We start from the raw sequence: 15,963 nt of genomic DNA, 5'->3' as shown, positions 1-15,963 counted from the left end.
GGGATCTCATGATTCCAAAGTCAACCTTCTATACGCAACCACATACTATCTCTTCTTCAAAATATTCAGTTTATAAAATTATCTTTACACATTTATTACACAAAGTTAGGAATACTTATAATGATAAAGAGAGACTATTAGCATAAGTACTTTCACAGTCCTCAGTTCTTATGCTTAGAAGTACACCCCATAGTAAACACATTTCATTTTAATACATATTTTACCTGTGGAATAATGTTAAGTTTGCCACGTAAATCATGAAGTCCAATAGTTGATATGTCAATTCCATCAATAATAATTTTGCCACCTGATTTCTCTACAATTCTAAATAAGCAATTTGTCAATGTTGATTTACCAGCTCCAGTTCTTCCTACAATTCCAATCTGTAATGAAATAGATTATTAAGAACAGCTCATATGTTGTTTTTTTTTTATTTTTAGAAAGAAAATGCTCCTAATTAAAAATGAATCACAATAGCTTTCAGGTCATTAGAATCCCATTTTTGTACATTGCAATGATAATCTACTAAATATGAGACCCCAATGGTATGGCATAGTTAACATTCCTCCCCAAATGACCATCCTGTAACCACATAATAACTTACTTATCTAAGAGGCCTCCTAATTATTCTATGTTTCCAGTTTCTCTCCTCTTGAATCTCCCCCAGTTTTCTCTATGGACTTTTGGTTGTTATGCAAAACAACTTATGTAACAGATTCCTAAGGCTATGCTCTTCCAAGAGATTCCCTCCTTGCTGAAATGTATTTAACCCTGCCTATCTCTGCCCACCTTGGACACTCTAGTACTTTAGTGCTGCATGATGCCCCAAATTGTAATTCTCTTGCCTCAATTAAAGATCCTAGTTTTTGTTACTTTGGTAGTTTTCTTTATTTCAAGTTAACATAACTCTACCCTTTGACTCTCAAGCAGGCACCCAATATCCAGTAAATCCTTCTCCAACAAAGAGGAGAGTTTTATGAAACTGTGCTTGAATTACATTCAAGTTGTGGCAAGACTAACCAGGATGCCACTCTTCCTCCTCCTCCCTCCCATTATGGATTAAGAAAAGATAACAAAAAACAGAACTTGATTCCAGATAGCAGGGCAAAGCTCAAGCTGTGCCCCCCTTAACTCAACTTCCCAATGACTTCTAACTATGCTGACAAGACTTCCTGGTTTCCTATGGACATAAAAAGCCCTACTCATGTAAGGGAAGGGCACCTTCAATATAGTAGATATCTAAAAACCACACATCATACCCTGGCCTACTGAACAAACTATGTGGAAATGACAGGGATCCTGTCGATGTATCCTTTCATATCCTTGTTAAGTAAACCTTTGTGTTAACCATTCAGATGCCTCATTTCTTCCCAACACTTGAATCTGAATAAGAGGTGCCAGGCCTACCCAGAATATGAATGAATCTTCTCAGAGGATTAAGGAAGAATGGAGAGTGCACTTCAAAGAGTAATTTAATTTAAAAGGATCTGAGTTCTATAAAGAAGGAAAAACAGATTTGGTTGGTAATTTTATGAAGGATGAACAATCAAGACATGTACTTTAAAAATGTATTTCCATGATATAAGAATCAAAGGAAGAAAATGATTTCGTATTTAAAACCATTTTACATTTGAGTCATTGCAGACATAGTGATTGAAGAAAGAATTGTAAACATGGTACCTTTTCCTCACTGTGAGTTTGGAAAGTAACATTTTGCAAAGCTAAACCAAGATCTGGGCGATAACGAGCTTCATAATTAACAAATTCTACTATCCCTTTATCGGGCCAGTGTGACGGTGGCCTGTTAGATTTTATCCATGGTGCCTAAAAACAGACAAAAAAAAAGATAATAAAATGTATGTCAATGACAATTTTAAAACAACCCACTCTTCCCAAACGATTTTTTTTTGCACTTTAGTAAATTCTGAAACCAGATGGTTCTCATTATTATTTTTTGCTGCAAATACTGCCCACATGAGTCTGGACAGATCCTACAAACTGATGTTTAACAAGTATCAAGTTTTTCCACTTTCTATGAAATGTCAAGGAGATATTTTCTACAGTAATAGAATGGAATAAGCTCTCCTGATATTAGGATTAAGGTTTATACCACTGTACTTTATTCCACCAATGTTTTTAAATCCTTTCAGATTGTTATAATTGAGTTGGGTACTTTAGTATTTTCTTGAGCTAATTCAGTAATGGGAATATTAAGTATTGTTCATCTACCCATTTGAGAATGTGACAAAATACATATTAAGTCACATGTTATTTCATTCATAATTAACGGAGAATTCAAACTAGCTCAACAATTTTATTTCATTGACCTTAACAGGAATGACAGTTTTTCAAAAGTAAAGTTTTGGGCTGGTATGACACTAATATCTTAATGCAGAAAGAGGAGGAAAGGAAGGTTCCACAATTTCTGCTAGTATTTTTTTCTTTTGTATGATATAATGATTTTATTCAATTAGTACAATAATAAATTCCTTTTCTATATTTTGAAACTTTGCATTTCTAAGAAGAGATCAATTTGTTTTCAAAATGAATTTTTTTCTGTTTAAAAATTTTTTTATTAATGCCTTTTGAGGTTTTTTGTTGTTGGTCCTTATAAGTTGTTTCTCAGTATAACACCCCACCGCCCTAAACTTCCCTTGTAACAAGTAAGGAAAATCAACCATCAAAGTAGTCACACCTGACAGTATATGTAACATTCTGCACCCATAGTAATCTAATTTTATAATGAGACTAGGTGTATTTTTCATCTTTTCTTCCTCAGGACCAAGACTGCTCATTGCATTTAATCTGAGTTTAGCTACTTTTTAGTTAATTTCATTTATATTATTATAGTGATTATTTATGTTGTTCTTTTGTTTCTGTTTTCTTAGGTGTGTACCACTTCATATATGTTTTCTTAAGTTTTTTTGAATGTCTCATATTTATAACTTCTTACAATAAATTAATATCCATTTAAATTCCTATAGCAATATTTGTTCAGTCACAGTCACTACCTCCAGTCAATGATTGTCCGCTCTGTTTTTAGCTTTTTGCCATTACAGAATGTTGCTATGAATATTTTGTTATATGTGGGATCTTTCTTTCATTGATCTCATTGGGGTTTATGTCCAGGAGTGGGATTGCTAGGTCAAATAATTTAGTTATTATATTTGTAAAATTCCAAATTATTTTACATCTGATTAGCACAGCGCTTGATACTTACTAGGTGCTTAATAAATTCTTGTTGATTCATTGACTATGTAAAGATTTAACACTACTTGGGACTTTCTACTGCCACAGGAAGATTTAATTAGCAAAAATAATCATTTTTAAAGTTTTGAAAGAACCCTATAAGAAAAATAGAAAAGCTATTATGCCAAGAAAAGATTGATAGGGAAGAATACTCTATTTAGTTAACTCAAATACACCCGGTATAGCCAAAGAATGGCTACACAAAGAAAGATGCAGTAAGTTTTATGGAAATTTGCCTTTAATTCTTTTGACATGACTGTTATCAGAGGTTATTGTATCTAGAGATTCTATAGAGAATCTGGAATGCAGGGACTTCAAAACAAACAAAACCATAGTAACTCAGAATGATTTCTAGGAAGCATGTGAATTTGAGGGGAAAGAAACTGGTGAACTAAGCAGTATTAAATCCGATCACTTTGACTTGAAATCTAAAAGTAAACCGGTGTGTTACTCTTATCTTGTTTTTCTATTCCCATTTTTTTTCTATTCTTTCTTAGGAACTACATCTGGTTGATAAATAAAATCACCCTTTACTACTGAGCAAAGAGAGTGGTTCTTTCTCTCTTACAATGGATTGGTTTGTTCTCATATACAGTGCTTCAATGGCTGTATAATATCACATGTCATAGCCTACCTCATGATATGAGGAGCCATTTAAATATGAATCCCTATCTGTAAGATTTAGGGCTGAACTAATCAGCCAACAACCGTTTATTAATCTGCTTCTCTGTGCCAAGTACTGTGCCATATACTGGGGATGCAAAGACAAAGATGAAACAGTCTCTGCCTTCAAAGAGGGTCACTCTTGATGTAATTTTGAGTTTCAAGGTTTAATTCTCTTTCAGAATGTACTTTGTAGGGAGAATATTGTTTTCTTTGTTATAAATTCTCATCTCATCTACGTTTTTGAGTTGACAACCCTGATTTCCACCTTTATTTTCTTTGGTATGCCTTTTATTTATTTATTTTTTGCTCATTTGAACCACTTCAGAGGTTGTTTGGATATAATTCCAGGGAGGGTATATCATGGTAGTTGTTCATATTACTTTCTCTTTTACTTAGGGATTTTCAACTTGCTTTTTTTCACTTTTACTAATGGCAGTGATTCATTTTCTTGATTGTATGCTATTAGTCTTTCTGCTGGTTTTTCTGTGAAATTGATCTTGTTATATATTTTCCCATTCCCTCCCCCCACCTCTTCTTGGTTTTCTTACTATTTTGAGATGGTTGGGGTGGGGGAAAGGCTGGATTTGTCCATGATTTGCTGTGCATCCACCTTGCCCACAGACTTCCTTTTCCCCCCTGGTTTCTGTTGCTATATTCATCCTTAGTCATTTCAGGAAGCTGGGGAACAGGACTTATGCTCAACATTTTGATCTTGCTGGAAGCCTGTTATTAGACAGTATTGATTCTGGCTTTCTACTACTGGGCCCCTCCCCCATCCAAAGCCAACTTTCTCTGCCATCTAGATCAACAAAACTGGGTAGATTACTACCTCCTGACTCCTAGAAAACAAGTGAATGCTTCCCACAGATTTTCTACTCAAGAGGTTTCAAAAAGTAATAGAACAATCATGTGGTATCAAGTATGGGGCAGATAGCAGCAGGCAAAGCTGAGTGCAGCTAAAAGTAGTTACAGGTTATTTGACTTTCTGTTCTTTCTTTAGGATTACCTTCTCTTTTTGTCTTTTTACTGCTGTTTAATTGGCACATTTCTTGCTATGACCATAGTGGGAGCTGAAATCTCGTTTTGTCATTTTTGCAGGAAGTTATACTTCTACTTATTACTCTTTCAGAAAAGCTCCAGGAAAAAAATAAAATATCTAACACTTATCCTAAATAAATTTTCCAGAACTAAAGTAATTTTATAGACATTTTTGTTTGTGTATTTGTACATTTTTGGCAGTGGTTAATATAAACAATTGTTATTTGTTACTTCAAGGCAACAAAAATGAATGAAATCAAATTATTAATGAAATGAGAGAAACTGACAAATAACTGAAAAGATCATTATGGACAACTGATTCATACTTCCTACTTGCAAAATCTTAAAGAATTACTAAAAATGAACTAAACAAGCTGATGTGAGTCTCCTGTCTTCTCCCAGTCTAAGGCAACAAAAGGGACATGGTTAATTAATAAATTGGCTACATATTGCCAAAATAGTAAGGTGACTACTTCAATATAATCTTCCCTTATTACAACCACATTTTTAAAATTACAGGATTGATGTATTTTATTCCAGGACTATATGTGGAAATCTATAGTAATACAATGTAACTTTAAATGGGGTTTTAAAAAATAGACTACATCACGCAGGTGGCTTTTAAGTAAAATATGGTTATACCACATAGGATCAGTTTTGGAGTGCAAGTCATATGTTTGTAACTCAAGTGATTCAGATCCCATTAGTTTTGGACTCTCTTCTTATTGGTGGAGATCATTGTCTTGGGTTGTCATGGGGGGCAGAGAAGAATTGGCCAGAACAGGAAAGAGAAGAGCTTTGATTTTTTTGGGCTTGTTTCAGCCTCTTCAGTTTCTTCAGTCTCTTTGGGCACTTGGCTTCCAACTTGGAGAGAGAAAATGGATGGTGCCAAGCCCACTTCAGGTTGCTGACATGAGAAGAGCTGGCAGTCTCCATCACATCCCTATCCCCACCTTGCTATGCTAGACATTTGAAGGCCCGTGCATGAGATCTAGGACTACTCTCTCTCTTTTTTTTCCAGCAGCAGTAGGTAACAATCTGTTACCTTCTATTTTTTTAATTCATATCACTGGCACAGTCATAAGAAAGTTACCAAAACTTAAAGGGTGAAAGAACTCTGTATAACTGAAACCATTAGTTTATGAATGTTTAAAATAACTCTACTTCTTTCCCCGAGTTCAGTGCATAAGCTATGACAAAAACAGGAAATTTTACATAACAAAAATAGGAACAATTTCTTTCATTTTAAAAAAAATATGTGAAAATACAAAAAAACAATTATTCCTTTCCTGGCATCTTCACATTCTTCTATTCTGTGTACTTGTATGTAACACATTGTTTCCTCAAATAAATGCATCCCCATACTTATTCTTTATTCATTTACATATTTACTTTATTCATTTACATATTCTCCTGTTTGTTCCAGAGCTGTATTCATGTAGCATCCAGGCAAGCCAGGATATCTTGATAGTCAACTCCAGAATTTAACTTTACTACAACCCATCTTCCTATGATTTGCTTTAGGAAATCACCAGGAGTTTACTTCTATAGACTCATTTTAGCAATCCTCTAGGCTCCTCAGGCCAACACCAGCCTCAACCTCCTCTAGGACTCTCTCTTGCTTGAACTTAGCAATGGGAAAGACCCTTCACTCTATATCGTATGTTACATATTCTCCTAGGTATACTATCTCTGATTTCTGTCTCGCTATGGACTTTGATAAATGGCTTCCTTTGTGTGTTCATTGTGAACTGATATTTGGTGGGGAGAAAGTCAAGCCTTGAATATAAAGGGGTGCTGCTTACTCCCATTAATGAAACAGTAATCAGAAGTCATCTTGAGTCTGAAAACCACCACCCCTAGACTAACAATATTTAAAGGAACAGACAGATATAATTATGGCTCAGTACTCCTCTTTCTGAGGACAGCAGAGTGACCAAGTTTCTGGCTCTCACCTCCTACTTCCCCTCCTGGCAGGAATTTAAGTCTTCCTTGAAGAAGAGTGGGAGGAGAAGCCGCTGGAAATGTCTATTCTATCTTCCACTGACCACACAATGACACCCTCATACTATATGTACCTTTGCTACATTTTGATAAATTACTTTTACAAAAATTACCTCCAATTCAAGTGAAGCATATCTGTCTTCTTATTATATTAATTGATAAAGGGTTTGGAAAGCTTACCTCTTTCTTGATGTTTGTGTATTCAAAAACTCTTTCAATGGAAATTGCATTGGTTTCAATTTCACATGTTTTTCGAACCCAAAAGTTCAAAGACTGAGTAATCTGAAAAAAAAATTTTTTAATTTATTTTCTGGTTTGTTTGACATGTATACATAAATTCTGTCTTTAAATATTAAATGGTATAAATAATGGAATTCAGAGAAAAAAAAGTAAAAGTTAGACCATTCATTACACAACTGGTATTGAGAACTGGCATTATATAGCACTTTGTGACATATAAAATATTTCACTTCTCATTTAATACTTATAGTATTCTTTAAAAAAATAGATAGCACAGATATTGTTACCAATAAATACTGAGTAACTTCTCTATACAAGCTACTTTTAGCCAGGTGCGATGGAGGCTACAAAGATGAGTAAACTGGTTGTTTTCAAGGAGCATATAAGTTAATTACACAAATAACTCAATACAGAGCAATATGTGGTAGATGCGTTAAGGGTAAGTACTATGATAATAACAAGGAAAGAAGAGGCACTTCAAGCTGGAATAAGCAGGAAAGACTTCATAAAGGAGGTAGCATTTGAATATAACCTTGAACGATAGGTAGAAGATGAAAGAGAGAAAGGAAGTTCTAAGCAGAATGGGTAACATGAGCAAAAGTTGGGAGGCTAGACAATACTCATGCATGTTACAGGAGGGGTGAGTAGTACAATTTTTTTTTAAATTTTAATTTATTTTTTTTATTTTTAGTTTTCAACATTTACTTCCATAAGATTTTGAGTTCCAAATTTTCACCCCATTTCCCCCCTTCTCCCACCCCAAGATGGCATGCATTCTGAATACCCCTTCCCCTAGTCTGCTATCCCTGCTATCTCTCCCCCCCTTGCCCTTCTATTTTCCTGTAAGGCAGGATAGATTTCTGTACCCCATTTCCTGTATTTTTTATTTACCAGTTGCATGTGAAAACATTTTTTTTAAACATGTGTTTTTTTAAACTGTGGGTTCCAAATTTTCTCCCTCCCTCCCTCCCCTCCCACCCTCATTGAAAAGGCAAGCAACTCATTATAGGCTATACTTGTGCAGTTATGCAAAACACTTCCATAGTAGACATGCTGTGAAAAACTAACCCTATTTCCCTTAATCCTATCCCGTCCCCCATTTATTCTATTCTTTCTTTTGACCCTGTCCCTCCTCAGAAGTATTTGCTTCTGATTACCCCCTTTCCCAATCTGCCCTCCTCTCTATCATCCCCCTACTTTCTTGTCCCCTTCCCCTCCTATTTTCCTGTAGGGTAAGACAGATTTCCATACCCAATTGAGTGTGTATGTTATACCCTCCTTAAGTCAAATCCTATGAAAATAAGATTCATTCATTTCCTCACACCTTCCCCTGGTTCCCCTCCACTGTAAGAGCCTTTTCTTTTCTGTTTTTTTGTGAGATAATTTGCCCTGTTCTACCTTTCCCTTTTTCCTTCTCCTAGTATAATCCTCTCTCACCCCTTAATTTTATTCCCCAGATATGACCCCTTCATCTTCAACTCACCTTGTGCCCTCTATCTATCTATCTATCTATCTATCTATCTATCTATCTATCTATCTATCTATCTATCTATCTATCTGTCTACATACATATAATTTTTCCCTCCAACTACCCTAATACTGACAAAGGTCTCATGAGTTACAAATATCATTTTTCCATGCAGGAATGTAAACAGTTCAACCTTAATAAGTCTCTTATGATTTCTCTTTCCTATTTAACTCTTCATTTTCCACTTGAGTCTTGTATTTGAAAGTCAAATTTTTTATTCAGCTCTGGTCTTTTCATCAGGAATGATTGAAAGTCCTCTATTTCACTGAATGACCATTTTTTCCCCTGCAGGATTATATTCAGTTTTGCTGGGTAGGTGATTCTTGGTTGTAGTCCTATCTCCTTTGCCTTATGGAATATTATATTCCATGCCCTGCGGTCCCTTAATGTAGAAGCAGCTAAATCTTGTGTTATCCTGATTGTGTTTCCACAATACTTGAATTGTTCCTTTCTGGCTGCTTGTAATATTTTCTCCTTGACCTGGGAACTCTGGAATTTGGCTACAATATTCCTAGGAGTTTTCCTTTGGGGATCTCTTTCAGGAGGAGATCGGTGGATTCTTTCAATTTCTATTTTGCCCTCTGGTTCTAAAATATCAGGGCAGTTTTCCTTGATCATTTCTTGAAAGATGATGTCTAGGCTCTTTTTTTGATCATGGCTTTCAGATGGTCCAATAATTTTTAAATTCTCTCTCCTGGATCTATTTTCCAGGTCAGTTGTTTTTCCAATGAGGTAGTTCACATTGTTTCCTAATTTTTCATTCTTTTGGACTTGTTTTACAGTGTCTTAATTTCTCATAAAGTCACTAGCTTCCAATTGCTCCATTCTAATTTTTAAGGAAGTATTTTCTTCAGTAATCTTTTGGACTTCCTTTTCCATTTGGCCAATTTTGCTCTTCAGGGTGTTCTTTTCTTCATTGGCTTTTTGGACCTCTTTTGCCATTTGGGATAGGCTGTTTTTTAAGGTGTTATTTTCTTCAGTATTTTTTTGGGTCTCCTTTAGGAAGCTGTTAATTTGCTTTTCATGATTTTCTTGCATCACTCTCATTTCTCTTCCCAGTTTTTCCTCTACTTCTCTTACTTGCTTCTCAAAATCCCTTTTGAGCTCTTCCAAGGCCTGGGACTGATTCATATTTTTCTTGGAAGTTTTGGATGTAGGAGCTTTGACTTTGTTTTCTTCTTCTGATTGTATGTTTTGATCCTTTGTCACCAAAGTAAGATGATATAGTCTGACTCTTTTTGTGCTGCTTGCTCATGAACCCAACCAATTACTTGAGTTTTAAACTCTTTGTTAAGGTAAGAGTCTGTTTCCAATGTGGAGAATGTACTGTCCCAAGCTTCGGGGGTTTGTACAGCTGTTTTCAGAGATACTTCTAGGGACCTGAAAAGTGTCAGTTCTTCCAAGCTGCTATGATAAGGGGTGAGGTGTTTCCTCTCCACAGCCACAACAAGCTTCACCACACCAGCGCTCCTCCTCGCCCCAGGACTGCCCCTCAGAACTGTGACCCAGATCCAAGCACAGGTAAAGCAAGAGATTCCTGCCTCAGCACTGGCAAAGAGATCATTGTAATCCCCCTCTGATCAGCGACTCGATTTCCCCTCAGTCTGTGGGCCAGAAGCTCAGGAGGCAGCTGCTTCCCTCGGGGTGGCTGAGATCTAGCTTCTTCTCTTACTGTAGTCACAGACTTTTCCCACTGACCTTGTAAGTCATCTTTGGCGTTCATAGGTTGAGAAGTCTGGAAACCGCCACAGCTGCCTGTGATTCAGTCGCTCCAGGGTCGCTGTGGCCTGTGTGCCCACGCTGAGCTGTGCTCCTCTCCCACCCCGGTGTGATATATCTTTCCGATCAACCATCCGGGTTGTCTTGGGCTGGAAATTTGTTTTACTCTATTATTTTGTGGGTTTTGCTGCTTTAGAATTTGTTTAGAGCCATTTTTGTAGGTATTTGGAGGGGTTTGGGGGAGAGCTCTAGCAAGTCACTGCTTTCCCTCCACCATCTTGGCTCTGCCCCCTACAATTTTGTTTATGTGCAACACCCCCTCCGGGCTTCCTCCCCTAATTTGAACTAGAACTGGCACCTTGGGTCCCCGGAAGGGTGGCTGCTACCACTCTCAGTATTCTAGGAATAGCCCTGCGGTTCTCTCTTCTCCCCTCCTATAGCTCACATGCTCCTGCTTAACAGCCAGAAGACCCATTTCTTTAGCAAAGGCATATTCTCAAATGGCATATCAAGAACAGTAGTTGCAAGGCCTTGCCTTTCCCAAACCTGGGGTGTACTCACCCACAAACAGAGGTAGTCTGTGGGCACAAACTAGAAATACCATGGTAGTGAGATACATATATAAGAAACACACAAATACAAGGCAGCTTACAACTCCAGAACCGAATGGCCTTCATAGTCTTTCCAGAGAGTCCTCGTAAAGTTTTCTGCAAAACACGGCATCTGTGAGGGATGAGTGATCCTACTGTTCACTTGGGCTAGCTTTTTACAGGGTTTAGTGTCTATTTTGGAGGTGTCCATTCACGGCTTGTTCCTGGTAAGATATTGGCTAAAGGAATCTATATGCTGCTGGACTTGGTCAAACAGGTCACTTGGCTACCAAGACAGCTCTTTCACAGGCTATGCTGCCTCTGGACTGGACTAGAGTACTCAGCATCTGGGTATGGCTGCGCTGGATTGGGTTGAACAAAGTGCTGGCCACTTGGTATTGCTGGATTGGCTACTCAGCCACTGAGCAGCTACTACCATACTGGGTGGGCTAAGTAAGTAGGGTGCTTGGCCACTGGACTGGGACACATTGCTCAATCCCTGGACTATTTTCTGGATCACAGTCTTTTCTAGATAGCCAAATCTATTGAATTCTCTGGACCAGGGATGGGGAACCTGCCACCTCAAGACCACATGTGGCCCTCAAGTGTGACCTTTGACTGAATCCAAATTTCACAGAACAAATCCCCGTAATAAAAGGTTTGTTCTGTAAAACCTGGATTCAGTGGAAAGGTAATCTGTGGCCAAATGCCAGGCTATGGAACTTGGACTTTATATGTAAAATATTGGTAAGCAATTGAAAAATTTTGAGTACAGGGTAATATGAATAGAGATGTGCCTTTGGAAGATTAATCTGGCAGAGATTTGACCAGGAATTGGGGTCAATTCTGGGAGTTTACAAACAAAGAGAATAGTTAGGAGGCTATTTCATTAGTACAGAAGAGACGTAATTAAGGACACAGTAAACGGAAAGGAGGGGATGAATATACATGACACTGTCACCATGAATTCCTCTCCTTGAAACTTTAGGAGTTGAATTCAGTCTCTCACTCTGTAAAAGCTGAAAATAGGCAGTAACATGAAGTTCCTGGTACCCAGGGGCAATAACAATGTGGGACTAGTGGTTTTTTTTTTTTTCTGTTGGTTTGTTTTTACTACATTTATGCAAAAAATTAAGGAATTAGAACTATTCTTTGAGAAAGCTATCTCAAAATAAGCCCAGAACTTGATATCAAATTTACACAGAATTGCCTAGGATTATTTTTTTTTCAAATTATACTTAATTGTACCTAACATTTTATTTGAATTGTCAAAGGAAATCATGTTTTAGTCAATCATCCATCTTTGCTCTCCAGAAATCTCCAACAATGCCAAAAAGCATGATCACTACTTACATTTAATGCATAAGATATGATTAAACCAACTGTTGTGGAGTCCATTGCATCTCCTGCCAGCACAGCAAGTAATGCAGCAAAGAAAACCAGTATGTCGCCAAGGAATTTAAGTCTAACAGAGAGCCACCTGCAATGAAAATGATAGTCATTAATGACAATGAAGTCTAAAGAGTATTAAAAAAGTCAGCTACAACAGGTGGTGTGATATCTGAAGTTTGAAGGAGTAGGAACCAATTACTTTTCAAAATTTTGCTTTTGACCCAACTCATTAAAAAAGAAAGAAAACTAAAACCTATTTTTGTTAGATTTTCTTATGATGAATTTAATCAACATCAATAAACGTGGATGCTTCAATATAAAGTGAACAACAAAAACAGCATGCCATATGAAACTGAAGTTCTGTTATGTGTAATTTGGGTTATTTTCTTCTATGCAGTTTTTTTTACAATTATAATTTTGAAACAAATTTTTTATACTTCAAATTGAAATTGAACATGATAATTCCAACACTGCCTGGCTTATCTGTGCGCCCTTCTGAAATCTTTTCTGCTCTATTTATTTTTTAAATAACTCACTGACATTTCTTTTTCTCTCCTCTTCTCACTTTTTTCTCTTCTCCTTTTCTGTCCTCTCCTTTGTTCCCCTTTCTGTCCCACTATAGCAATTTACATGCTCCTTTTACCTCTCTCTCTCTTCCTTTCCCTGCCCCCAAACATCCCCCAAAAAGAAAAATAAAAGTTCTTCCTTATAAACAGAGAATAAAATAATAATTCACACATTGGCCATATCTGGAAATGTTTCATTTTGCATCTTCATTTCATAACTTCTGTGCCAAGAAATGGGAAGCATTATTCATCATCTATCTTCCAGAGTTGTAACTGGTCACTGCTTTGATCATAATTCTTAAGTATTTCAGAGTTTTCCTTTGCAATATTGTAGTCATTGTATAAAATATTCTAATTCTACTCACTTCGTCTTATATGGGTTCCTAAAAGTCCTCAGATTTTCTCTGATCCTATCCCTTGTGCCATTTTTAATAGTAAAAAATATTCCAATTCATCCACATACCATAATTTGTTCACCCATTACCCACTTTGTTTTCTTTTCTTTGATATGAGAAAAAAAGGTGATGCTATAAATATTTTTGTACATATAGATCCTTTTCAAAGGTATGCTATAGCCAGTTCATACCAACTTGTGAGATCTGATTGCCAAATTTTCAGTGTGAGCATTTTTAAACCTTGGAAATAAGTAAATGCTAAAGAATGGGACTTAATTTATTAATTTTTATTTTTTAAACTTCAGAATAAGTTGGGAAAATGTTAATAATGCAGATTAAATTTAAAAGTGTGTCATGTATATATTTTCGTCCTAGAGAGCTACTCATTAAACAGTTACCAGCAGGAATGGTCTTTTCGCTCTTTCTTTGGTCTCTTCGAGGTATAATATTAGTAGTGGTATCACTGGGTCAAAGTCACAATTTTGTGACTCTGGTGGTGATGGCAGATGGGGGAGAGGGGAGCATAATTTCAAATGCTTTCCAGGAGAGTTGAACTATTTCATAGCTCTATCAACAGCACATTTGTGTTCATGTTCTTCAATAGTCCCTTTGTAAAATTGTCATTTTCCCTTTTTGTCATCTTTACCAAGTTGTTTTAATTTAGATTTTTCTTATTATTAATGATTTACTACATTTTTCTATATATTAGTTACTTATCTTCTTTTGAGAACTGACAGTTTACATCCTTTGACTATGTGTTAGGACATGCTTTTGTTCTTCTATATTTGTCAATTCCTTATATATCTTTGATATCAGACATTTATTTGAGAAATCTGTTATAAAGATTTATTCCCAGTTAACTGCTTCCCATCTTATTCTAACTGTGATGATTTTGTTTATGCAGAAACTTTTCAATTTTATGTAATCAAAACTTTCTGTTTTCTTTCCTGTGATCGATTTTATTCTTTGTTTGATCAAGATGTCTTCTTCCTTTATGCATAGTTAGAAAAGGCATGTCGACGTGAGTTCAAATCCAGTCTCAGACACATGACATCTACTAGCTGTGTGACCCTGGGCAAGTCACTTAACCCCAATTGCCTCATCAAAAAAAAAGGTATGTCCTTCTTTGCTTTAATTTGGTATGATATTTTTTATACCTAGCTCTTACATCCACTTGGAGTTTATTGTGATAAATGGTGTGAGATGTTTGTCTAAACTAAATTTATGACAAACTATTGGCAATTTTGTCAAATAGTAAGTTTTTATCCCAGAAGTTGGAGTCCAGTCCTTGCTTTAACAAAAAACAAAACAAAACAAAACAAAACAACTCAATGCTACTGTCTTTGAGTACTTCTAGGTCTTGTATAGCTAATCCAGGGATACTTAATTTTTTTTTTTTTGAATGATGGAGCCATTTAGCAGTCTGGGAAAACCTATACACCCCTGTTCAGAATGTCTGTTGCTTACATTCATAATTGTAATAAATGCTAAATTTCAGTTAGTTTATTGAAAATAAAGTTTTTTTCCCTCATCTGACTTCATATACCCCCTAAAATCCACTTATAGACCCTGATCTAATCTATTCCACTGATGAACTTTTCTATATTTTAATCAACCCCAATTATTTTTGATTATTTACTACTTTGTATTATATTTTGTGGTCTGGTATTATTAGCCTCTCTTACTTCTCATACTTTTTCATTATTTCCTTTGAGATTCTTGCTCTTTAATTCTTACACTTTGGAACTGTGGGACTTGAGTAAACCATACTGACTACATCTTGTGACTCAATTCTGTATCTAGCTTGGTTCCCTTTCTATTCAGTTATGGGTCCAGTGACAAGCTGAGAACTGGTCCTAATTCATTATGCAATTAGCATGCATTGCTTAGTAAATCCATATGCTCAGAAGTTTCAACATTTGCTTCCTCAGTTATTTCAGATATCACCTATCATAGTATGTCACCAAATATATAAATTTTTATAAATAGTATTGTCACTTTTATTATTTGCCTGCCTTTATTTTGGTACTTCCAGTTATTTTCTGCCTCCTGTGATTATTTTTCACTCTTGCTAATTTATTTTGTTGATAATATAAAGAAATGCTGTTGATTTGTGGACTTATTTTATATTGTATTATTTGCCATTTTTATTTCCTCTATTTCTTTTTCTTGCCTCATGATCTTTTCAACAAAAAGGGTGTTGTATTTTATTAAAAACCTTTTCTTTATTGATATAATTATGAGTTTTGGATTATTTTTGTTACTAAACATAGGACATTATGTTTATTGTTTTCTTGATATTGAGTCTACCTTGCATTCCTACTATAAATCAATCCTAGTGATAGAGTACAATCTATTTACATTTTATTATAACATCTTACTAATATTTTAGTATCCATGTTCATTATGAATATGAGACTATAACTTTCTTTGTCTACTTTATCTCTCCCTGGTTTAGGTATCAGGACCATATTTGTCTCATAGAAAGAGTAGGAAAGGATCTATTCTATTCTATCTTAGCAGACAGTTAAGTAATTTTAGAATTAATTATTCTTTAAATGTTTGGAAGAATTCAA

The 15,963-nt window shown here is 35.8% G+C and overlaps 1 protein-coding gene and 1 pseudogene across 1 annotated transcript in view; both read right to left on the bottom strand.

Moving 5' to 3' along the window:
- Window positions 1-15,963, bottom strand: part of LOC114029289 (multidrug resistance-associated protein 1-like) — a 98,899-nt gene that overhangs the window by 5,105 nt on the left and 77,831 nt on the right. Inside the window, exons 22-25 of the mRNA XM_027843645.1 lie at window positions 12,388-12,514; window positions 7,138-7,239; window positions 1,681-1,824; window positions 225-383 (exon numbers count right to left, since the gene is read on the bottom strand). Coding sequence (XP_027699446.1) covers window positions 225-383; window positions 1,681-1,824; window positions 7,138-7,239; window positions 12,388-12,514 — 532 coding nt within the window. The remainder of the gene's footprint in view (window positions 1-224; window positions 384-1,680; window positions 1,825-7,137; window positions 7,240-12,387; window positions 12,515-15,963) is intronic.
- On the bottom strand, window positions 6,252-6,510 carry LOC114029288 (annotated as a pseudogene).

This window comes from Vombatus ursinus, unplaced genomic scaffold, assembly GCF_900497805.2.
Source record: "Vombatus ursinus unplaced genomic scaffold, bare-nosed wombat genome assembly UNPS02014924.1, whole genome shotgun sequence".
In the NCBI taxonomy this organism is placed as follows: domain Eukaryota; kingdom Metazoa; phylum Chordata; class Mammalia; order Diprotodontia; family Vombatidae; genus Vombatus; species Vombatus ursinus.
Note: the sequence above shows the minus strand (reverse complement) of the source record. Positions and strands in the feature narration are given on the sequence as shown.